The following is a 10,464-nucleotide window of genomic DNA, read 5'->3' as shown; positions in this document are numbered from 1 at the left end:
ACATAGTTAAATAAGTGAACAATGTATATTGTACATTATATACAAGACATTGTATGCACAGTTAAAGATAATATATATTATAGGCGTATGTACAAATTACAGCCCAGATTAAAATGTGAGACAGCTTTAGTTTTGAAAGAATATAGAATGGTGATGGCTGTGATGGTCTCCGGTAGATTGTTCCAGTTTTGGGGTGCACGGTAAGAGAAGGAGCAACCGGATACTTTGCTGAACCTAGACTCAAGTGATGATCAATCTAGTTCTTTGAGCATTTCGCAGTGATAAGTGTTTTAGTGGCATGTGAGAACAAAACAGCATATTGAATTGTTGAGGGTATCAAGTTTGGGTTTGGGGTGCCAAGCCACATACTATGGGGGCTATGCACTAAGCAGTGATCAGTCGTTTTAAGAACGTAAAGTGCTCTTAGAACGTGATGTTCCGCTGAATGCGATTCACTAAGCCATGCAAACAGGCACTTTGCGTTCTTAAAGTGACATTTTTCAGTAAATTTTTCAAAGTCCAACTTTGTCCAACTTTGTCCAACAAAGTCCAACTTTGTTATTTTTTCATTTTGGCCTCCAGTTCTCTTATTTCATTGCTGTGCTCCTAGTTTTTTCCCCTGTTCGTATGATAACCTGTTTGCGCTCAATTCTGCCCTTCTCCGGGATTCACTAAGCAACGCCAACTTAGTGAACGCGAAAGTTGCGTTAAACAAAACACGCCAGCTAAAGGCAGGTGATAAAAAAGCTGGACTTTGAAAAATTTCTTTGTTTACATTTCTGCGTGCGCAACACCCATACAACAGGCCGGCGGGTGTCCCCGCGGGAGTCCGGGTGTCTCCGCGGGAGTCCCGGGGTCCCCGTGGCCTTCTCGGGGTCCCCGCGGGCCTGCGGTACCAATGGTGTGCCTTTAAAAATAATAAACAATCTTTATAACTAAATACACCCCCCTAACACATACAATAAAGTAATGGGCAAAATTACTATTATCCATATATGGATAATAATGCATTTGACCATTTTAAATATATATAAATTATAATAAATACAGTAAATAAATATTACACTTACCTTTTCCAGGCACCCACGATGAAGGCCGTCTACATCCTCAACTTCATCCTGCCCATGTCCCCTCCTAAGCTGCAAAACATACTAAACAATCAACATAGCCAATGTAATGTCCCCTAACCCCTTAATCACCTTAGCAGTCATTAACCGCTACAGGTTAACCCACCCTCACCCACCACTCGGGAGGCCTAAATACCCTCCCCTACTACCCATCCCGTGAGGCCTAACCACCCTACCCACTACCCAGGCGGGAGGCCTACCCACATACCCTTGGGGCCAATACCTCCTTCCCCCACCCCCAGTATCCACAATAAAAACAATACACAGCCCCACAATAAACATCATTATATTTATTAAATACATAACCCACCCCCTGTCCCCCCCCATAAATACATGATTTATTATTTTACATACAGGGTTAATACCCCAGGCCCACGGGAGTCCCCGGTGGGCCTGACTGGTGTCTGTAGACCTCACAGTAGCCAAGCACCAGGTTTCAAACAGGGTCTGGAGGCCTACGGGTGGTCTACGCCAGGTGCAGTGGTCCACCAGGTGGTCTCCGTGGGTCACAGTGGGCCACAATGGTGTCTCCACGGGTAGGCCCACGGCTGTCTGGGGGGCCCCGGGTCAGACCCACAGGTGTCTGAGGGGCCACGGGTGGTTCCCACAGGGGTCTGGGGGCCCTCGGGCGGTCCCTAACAGTCCACGAGGCCCACACAGATGTGGGGCCACCGGTTCTTCCCCGCAGGTGTCCCCCGTGGACCCGGCAGCCGTTAACCCGTGAGAAGCCCGAGCAGACCTTAGGTGGTCTCCAGAGGTCCCCGCAGATACTAAGGAAACAACCCTGTATGTAAACAAAATAAACCTGTCCTATACATTAAATTCATCAACACCCCCCCCCCCCCCCCCCCCCAAACAAATACAGTACAATAATGTGCAAAATAACTATTATCCAGGTATGGATTATAGATTATTTGCCCATTATTAAACACATTAACAAGCATAATAAAACAAATAAAGTTCTACTAACCTCAATATGAAGCCCCCTCGACAGCAAATTCTGTGTCCTCCGTTGCCAACAAAATACATAGCCAATACATTTTAATTACATTCTGATATCAATTAACCCCTTAGTCACCTTATTGGATATGAACCGCAAAGGTAATTAAGGGGTGAAGCCACCCTGGCCCGAAACCCACCCTTCACCCATTCATTTGTACAGTGGCTACATCATGCAACTATATACATATATACATATATACATATATACATATATATATATATATATATATATATATATATATATATATATATATATATGTAGCGGTCATGTAAAATGGCTACAGTCATCTCTCCTGCTGACAGTAAGGCCTGGTAAGTTGTGGGCATGCCAGCAGTAATTATGGAGGTTTGCCCTCACACCCTGGTGAGGTGCCCTATGTATGGATGGGAGTGGTCACAGGCTCTGACTCCATGGTTAGTGATGTCAGAGGTGTGTCAGCCTCCAGAGCATACATAAGGCACAGCACTGAGCCAAAAGTTAGTTGTTGGAGTGAGTTCCTGTTGCTGTGCTGCCTCTGTCAGTAAGAGGCACATGGAGGTCTGCCACATTGTTGCAGTAGTCTGATGCAGAGCTGTGAGTCTGGCAGCACAAAGCAGACAGGGTGTATGCATTACCTGGATTACTTCTTGTTCGTACAGCCGGCGGGATCGGACCTGTGCGCAAGATGGCTGTTTGAGTTTTCAGCCATGGCTCGCGAGTTCGGGGTCCCTCTAGCCGACGAAAAAACGGTTAGCCCAACAACAGTAATCAGCTTCCTCGGGATTGAAATTCACTCAGCGAGGATGGAATACAGGCTTCCGCCGGATAAGCTGGCGACCCTAAAAGAGCTCCTAAGAGAGTTCGGGGGTCTGAGGAAAACCTCGCTGCGTCAATTCCAAGCATTGTTGGGCCATCTGTTTTTTGCGGCTCGAATCATGCCGGTAGGGAGGGTTTTTTGGAGGCGTCTGGCGGCGGCAACCGCTGGGATCAGGCGTCCTAACCACTTCATCCAGGTCACCCGAGCGATCCGCGGGTCTGGTCGGATTTCTTGGGGGCATACAATGGGAGAACCTTATGGCGGGGGCGTCCTTCGAGGAACGCAGAGCTGCAGCTGTTCACAGATGCGGCAGACTCAGTAGGCTTTGGGGCATACTTCAACGGTGCATTGTGCGCAGAACGCTGGCCCGCGCACTGCAGTGAGTCTCAGCTCATTAGAAACTTAACGTTCCTAGAACTGTTTCCATTGCTGGTCGCGGTGCGATTGTGGGGGCAGTCTTTCGGAAACAGGGAAGTGGTATTCTGGACTGACAACATGGGAGTGGTCAAGGCTGTGAATAACTTTGGTTCACGTTCCCCACCGGTCGTGAATCTGTTGCGCAGCTCCGTCTTCTCATGCTTGCAATTGAACATATCGTTCCGGGCGCGCCATGTGCCGGGGGTCTCAAATAATATAGCCGACTCTTTATCTCGTTTGCAGATGGGGGAGTTTCGTAAGTGGGCGCCAGAAGCGGACAGGGACGGTTTACCTTGCCTGACAGAGTTATGGGCACTGGGGATCCCGCGGTGATCAATCTAGTGTGAGCATCAGTGGCTCCGGGTACGTGGGAGGCTTATGCGGCTGCATGGCGGGAGTACCTGTGCTTCTCAAGGGAATGTGGTAGAGATGCGGCGGTGGTCGAGACCATGATGCGATTCGTTATTGCATTGGGACTCAGGGGGTTAGAGGAGAGGTCAATAAGCAGGAAACTGAGCGGGGTGTCATTCTTCTTGACGTTGGGCGGAGAGATGGACGTCACCAAAGGTTTGTATTCAAGAGTGCCCTGGCGGGGCTTTTGAGGGGGGGCACCGCCCAGCTACGCCAAGAGGCCAGTAACTCCGGCGTTATTGGGAGGAACTGGTTAAGTTAACAGGGCTAGTCTGCTTTTCAACATTCGAGGCGGGACTTTTTAATGCGGCATACACCTTGGCGTTCTTTGGGGCATTGTGAATAGGGGTACTAGTCTGTGCCAGGGACGTGGTGCTCGGGGCAGATTCTTTGCAGCTTTTCATTCAGCGGTCCAAGACAGATCAAGCGGGCAGAGGTGCGGTGGTACTGCAGCAAAGTGTGCCAGGGAGGAGGATTTGCCCGTTGGGGGCACTTAGGGCATATTTAGAATTGTGGCCCGCCAACGACGGGCCATAACTCGTTCAAAGTGACGGTGTCCCATTATCCAGGTACCAATTCTTGCGAGTATTCCAGGTATGCCTTGAGCGCTTGGGGTTGAAAGCGGCCCAATTCGGGACTCACTCATTCAGAATCAGGGCCGCAACTGAGGCGGCACGGGCTGGCCGGGCAGGGGAGGTTATACAGAGGATTGGGCGTTGGGATTCCAACAGTACCGGTGCTATGTCAGGCCCAAGGCAGGCGCAGAACGGGTTTCGCTGGTATGATTCTCTCTCCATCCCCCTCCCTCCCCTGCAGATGCGGAGGCAATGGATGTCTGGATCATCGGTGACTCATTGATACACTGGGCGGAGAAGCGCGCGGCACAGCGGCCTTACAGAGCAGACCTCGGTTTGGGCGACCAGGCTAGGGTTTTATGGTGGGGCGGGAGGGGGTTGCGATGGGGCCAGCTGCTACTGTGGCCCTTGGTTCTAGCTAGGGACAGGAGGCCGCCGCAGATCCTTCTCATTCACTCGGGAGGGAATGACGTGACGGCGGTGCGGTCAGTCGATCAAATAGAGACCATTAAAAGGGACGTGGCGCAGATGTTCGCTCGCTGGCTGGCGGTGCAATTTGTTGGTTTGTCTACAGGAAGGCCTGGCGGGGCACCAGGTCAACGCGCGCGGTGGATGGGGCACGGAAAAAAGTGAAAAGGGTAATAGGCAAGTTCGTGGCGCAGTGCGGGGGATGGGGGATCAGACACCCGGATTTCGATGCTAGTGCAGGGGGGTTGTTGAGGGCGGATGTGGTACACATGTCAGAGGTGGGGATAGACCTGTTCAATACCGGGTTACAGGAGGGATTGGAGAGGGTCTTGGAGTGGTTGGCGGTACGGCCCTAGTTTAAGGGGGGTTAAATAGGGCCATTGGTGGCGGCTCGTGGGAGGTAGGTGCTTGTTCTTGCCAGACTGGGAGCTGGGCCGTTTGAGCCCAGGGGGAGCACGAATGGGCGAGGTCAGATATTCATGACGTCGATAACCCGCTCGCACAGATGCAGCGGCGCGGGGGGCGGTTGACCCTGCCCTCCTCCTCCTGTCAAAGGTACACTCTGGTCATGCTTTTGGCCTTAAAAAAAAACATTGGGCATTTTGTGGTATTTTACATAAATATTTTTTATTGGGCATTTGGGACTTTCAGTATTTTCATACATTGCTCCACTGTTATTTCTTCAACTAGGTTCAAAAGGGTCACTGTGATTTTTTTGTTTTCTCATTAAATGAAAGGGTTGCAACTTTTTTTCCTTCTGCATCCTTTTGTATTACAAACGCTGTTGCTGGTAATTCCCTTTGTCCTTCTCTGCCTCTTCGGCTAAAAAAAACCTGGAACAAACCATACTTTATTGAATAGTCCCTCTGGTGTACAGATGTCCATATGATGTGATTTCCTTAGTTTTTTTAGATCCACTTTACTAATAGAAGAATGGGATTTCGTTTTATCATTTGACGTCTTTTTCATTTTTTTTAAACTGATACAAATATATTGTTGGATGAAATAATCTCTGAATCATTCATTATATTTATTTTTCTTAAATATGGTGGGCTATTTATATGATGGTTAATAGATGCACGTAATGATACATAGCTTTGTATAATATATTGATTTCCAGTTTCTTTTCTTACACTAGCATAAAATTGCCTTAATGATAAGTTTCCATTAAGTTGTGTGGGTTTAAATTCTTCAAAATCAATATCTTTATTGTTTTCTGCAAGCCAATTTGTAAAAAGTTTTATGGCCCATTTTGTTTGAATTAGGGTTTTTTTTCATGTTTGTCCTTTTCTATTTGAACTAGATTTGATTCATCTATAGGAATGTCTTTTCTTTTTTTTAATCAATGTTTTCTTATTTTTAAATGAATAACTGTAATATATTTATTATTTTTTTCTCTCCATTTTGTAGCCAATCCTTTATTGTTTAGTTTCCAAACAGATTGAAATGAACGGTCGTAGTGATCGACATTTCGTAACTTAAAGTTGTACAATAACTTGTAGGTTGTGTCGCTGTTCTGTTCTAGAGGTACAGTATTACTCTAATACTGAGATGACTGCAATCTGTCCTAACTGGGGTCTCATATATAAATCCGATCTAGCTGATGCACATGTGTAGGAGAAAGAAGTAAAGTAGCAGATGAGAGGGGTGAGGGGGGAGAGAGAAAGCTGAGTGGGGGAGAGAGAGATTTACGGGGGAGAGGTTTACGGGGGGGAGAGAGGTGCAGGGGGGAGAGAGGTGCAGGGGGGAGAGAGAGAGGTGAAGGAGGGGGAAGAGAGACATGAAGGAGGGGGAGAGAGGTGAGGGGGGAGTGAGAGAGATGAGGGGGGAGAGAGGGGTGAGGGGGGTGAAGAGAGAGAAGTGAGGTTGTGGGGAAGAGAGAAAGGTGTGGGGCGAAAAGGGGTGAGGGGGATAATGGAGGGGAATGGAGGGGAAGAAGAGGGATGGAGGTGGGTGGAGGGGAGATGTGGGAGAGAAAGGGGAGAGTGTGGGGACTGTGATATTAACTACAACTAAATAAAAAACAAATAGAAATTACCTTAGCACAAGCTATTGAAGTGGTGAGAAATATTACTTTGTTACAAGTAACAAAATTACCAATTGGGACTCGCCAGCTTCTGGCAGCACTAGCAGCTGTGTGAGAGACTGCTTATGCTGCTCTGCTGTGAGAGGAGAGGAACGGAGGTGCTGCCGGTGGCTTGGACCAGGAGAGGTATTTACAGTTAAGTTTAAATATTGATTAGCACACATTCCCAGCTAGCTCAAACTCCTACACCCACCACATCATGAATATATATTTATGTCAAAAAAAGAGTGCTCCTGAGCGTGGTAAATGTATACTTTGACGTTTGGCATGCAGGCTTACGACGCTTTGGCCTAAGGGTTTAACTAAAAAACCAAGTAATTATTATTATTATTGAAGTATTTTTTTTTTTCAACTTAAGTTTTTATTAGTTTTTTTTCCAGCAGTTGTGGGGGTGGAGGAGAAGGGGTACAGAAATAAAAAGGAGGGGTAATGGGTGAGAGGGGGGGGAAGGAATGGTGCAACATTCCTGACAATCCTGACAATCATACTTTGCATATATAGAAATACATTATACATGCCCACTGTAAAAATAGTCTTTATTGCTACTATTGGCGGGAGGGGACGGCTTACCCATCGGGTAACCTGGATAGCACATGGATTCTCATTGGAGGATATTGGACTGATCTATGGGTGGGTGATCCTGCATGTTAAGAGACTAATAGATCAGCCACGGTGGCCATACCTTTTGAAACTTTGAACAGGAGTCTCTTAGAATCCCCATAAGACCCTCCATTTTGAGAGAGTACCAAATTCTTGTTCTTATCTGATCATTGAAGTATTTAAACTTTATACTTATTACCATATATGTTTTGTCAATTAGATGTAGCATTGGGCACCTCTGTCTTTTGTTGAAGTTTAAATATTGACGTTTTTTTCTCAGCGCGCTCTCCCTGCATCGCTGAAAGGTAAATTGGCAAGTTCCCAAATATTCCGGGCATTACTGAATGAATAATGCCCAGAATTCTAACCAATCAGAAAGCAGGGATTTTAAGAATGGCCGGAATTTTACTGCTTTAGTATATAATAAACTATATGCAAGTAATTTTCAGCATACGTTTACTGTAATCAAGAAACAGGAAAGAAACATGCAACGCTTTCTTGTTATTTATTCATGTTAAAGAAAAACAACACCAGCACTATTGATTTATGCATTTAATTTTTATTGTATTGTAATCATACATACATGAAAATATTTCACTGCTAGCTGTATAATTTTTGGACTTGACAATATTACTAATTCAAGATAATTCTTGAAAAGCTAAATAAAAGCCAGCCATTTCCAAAAATATTCACAAGCAATAAATTACATCATAATGTGGATTCTGAGAAAGGTGAGATGCACTGATTTTGCTAGACTGCTCTCATCATATAAACTGTCTAACTTGGACCAGGATGGAGAGAAGCCTGTTTAAGAGCTCAATATGTAAGGCTTTTTTATTGCATATCTCTGATCTCAAACTCTCTCTTACTGATTAGCAATGTGTGAGGCCACTGTTTTAATTAGTTTCTTAGCAGCACCCTTTATCCAGTCCTTGATTCCTCTGATTTGCATTTGAGATGCATGTTGTGAGAGATCCATAGATTCTAGATCACGCAGTACATTTTCAACCCTCTTTATCGCTTTCTCTTCTTCAGTTGATCTCTTTCCATTGGCTATATGACCAGCTACAGTTTTAACAAATGCTTTTGCAGCACCTTTGAGAACATCTCTGAAACCTCTGATTTCCCTCATATAGGCTTCCTCAGAGAGATCTCTTTCACTGAGAGCTTGTATTCCATGAAGTAAATCTACCATCCTCTTTAACTGATTCTGTTTTTCAACTTCACTAAAGATGAAGAGAGAAAAGTTAGTCAGAAAATGCATTATCACTTGGTGACATGTTACATGTATTCCATGCATTGTGAGGACGTTCTGAGAACATATAAGTAAATTAACCCACATATATGACAAATATATATTGGCTTGTGTTAACAGGTTGCATTTGGGAAACTATTATATTGCAAGCACTTCACAGTGTAGCCTATTTAATGAAATCAATTCAACACGTCCATACAACAATATATACACTCTAAAACAAAACTAGAATAACTAGAAGAAGGAATAAGCACTTATATTTCTGAGAAAAAAAGTCTTACTTTTTAGCTTCTCCAAGTGGTACAAGGCAGGCAATAGATACAAGAGCCAGTAAAGCTAGAGCCTTTAGAAACATCTTTTGGTTCTTGAAATCTGTTAAAAAAATAATAATCATATTTTGTGATCGTTTTTACTAATTTATATGATATTTCAGATTCTAGAGTACAGTACACATACTGACATAAAGACATACACACATCTTTTACCCCCTAAATACTCTATATTACTGTGTACCGTATTCTCATACAGTATAGTCACTGCTAGAACACATTAACATTGCTCTCTTTGAAATTCATTTTTTGGTTCTTTTTTTATCATCCAAATTGACCACATTTGGCAACTGGGAGACTTTAATTAATGTAGCGAGTAGTGTTAATTTATTGTGTCTACCTATAGCAAAATCAGCAATGTATTCAGCTTGGTAGAGTTTTGAACAGCCTTAGAGCATAAGCATACACAATTTTACTATTTAAGTATACATGGAATACATTTGACCTAATGTGGATACAATTCACAATCAATAGCATATATATTTCATGTGATTAATACTTACAGTACGTGGTATTTCAGATGATTCAGGGCGCTTAAGAATCTCGCTACTGGTTCTCCTGTATACCTGTATAGGTTTCCTGCTATAAATACAGAATTTGGAAAGATTATTTCAGAATATAATGAACAAACAGAGTGAAAAAGTATCTGATTTAATTTTCTGTTGTTTGATTTAGAAAATGTAATTGGCCTTCAACAGTAGATATTAATTGAATTAATTTCTGGCCTTGTGAGTGTCTTATTATTACAGATTTGCTGGTTGAAGAAAGAGATCACTAAGTTTTTTAATTTGATTCAAACCGTCTTGTGTCCTTTCTTCAAAATATAATTAGCACATAGATTGATAATGTATTTGTTTTAATTAGAGTTGGTCAATTACATAATTAAATGTCATTAAAAATAAATTAAATGATTCAATTAATTTTTTTCAACTGTTTCTCTTCTATGACGTCTATAATTATTGTGTTTTCTATGTATTTGGGGGTGGGGGCCTTCTTTTCTTTGTATTTGGGGTGGGGGGTTTCTTTTATATGTATTTGTGAGGTGGGGGGAGTTTATATGCATTTGGGGGGTGGGTTTTGCGTATTGTATGTATATGTATATGTATATGTATATGTATATGTATTTGGGAGCATGTTTTTATTTAATGTGTTTGTGGGTGATTTTATTTTATATATGCATTTGGGGGGTGAGAGGCTTCTTTTCTATGTATTTGGGGGGTGGGGGTGGTTTATATGCATTTGGGGTTGGGGGACTTATTTTCTATGTATTTGGGTGGTTAGGGGGATTTTATATTTATTTGGGGGATGGGGGCCTATTTCTTAAGTATTTTGGTTGGGTACGTGACTTTTCTATGTATTTGGGGGGTGAGGGGCTTCTTTTATATGTATTTGTGGGG

At 43.7% G+C, this 10,464-nt stretch overlaps 1 protein-coding gene across 1 annotated transcript; it reads right to left on the bottom strand.

Moving 5' to 3' along the window:
• Positions 1–8,022: 8,022 nt before the first annotated feature.
• Positions 8,023–9,642, bottom strand: LOC142486079 (maximins 4/H3 type 4-like). The gene is made up of 3 exons (XM_075584739.1): positions 9,571–9,642; positions 9,020–9,110; positions 8,023–8,709 (listed from the first exon to the last, which is right to left on the bottom strand). Exons 2-3 carry the CDS (start codon positions 9,091–9,093, stop codon positions 8,349–8,351), a joined length of 435 nt encoding a protein of 144 aa, XP_075440854.1. The 5' UTR covers positions 9,094–9,110; positions 9,571–9,642; the 3' UTR covers positions 8,023–8,348.
• Positions 9,643–10,464: the final 822 nt, after the last annotated feature.

Source organism: Ascaphus truei, unplaced genomic scaffold (genome assembly GCF_040206685.1).
Source record: "Ascaphus truei isolate aAscTru1 unplaced genomic scaffold, aAscTru1.hap1 HAP1_SCAFFOLD_726, whole genome shotgun sequence".
In the NCBI taxonomy this organism is placed as follows: Eukaryota; Metazoa; Chordata; class Amphibia; order Anura; family Ascaphidae; genus Ascaphus; species Ascaphus truei.
Note: the sequence above shows the minus strand (reverse complement) of the source record. Positions and strands in the feature narration are given on the sequence as shown.

Coding starts and splice junctions, on each gene's coding strand:
- LOC142486079 (XM_075584739.1), bottom strand. CDS start 9,093: ATGTTTCTAAAGGCTCTAGCTTTACTGGCTCTTGTATCTATTGCCTGC. Junction 8,710..9,019: donor CCACTTGGAGAAGCTAAAAA/GTAAGACTTTTT, acceptor CTTCATCTTTAG/TGAAGTTGAAAAACAGAATC.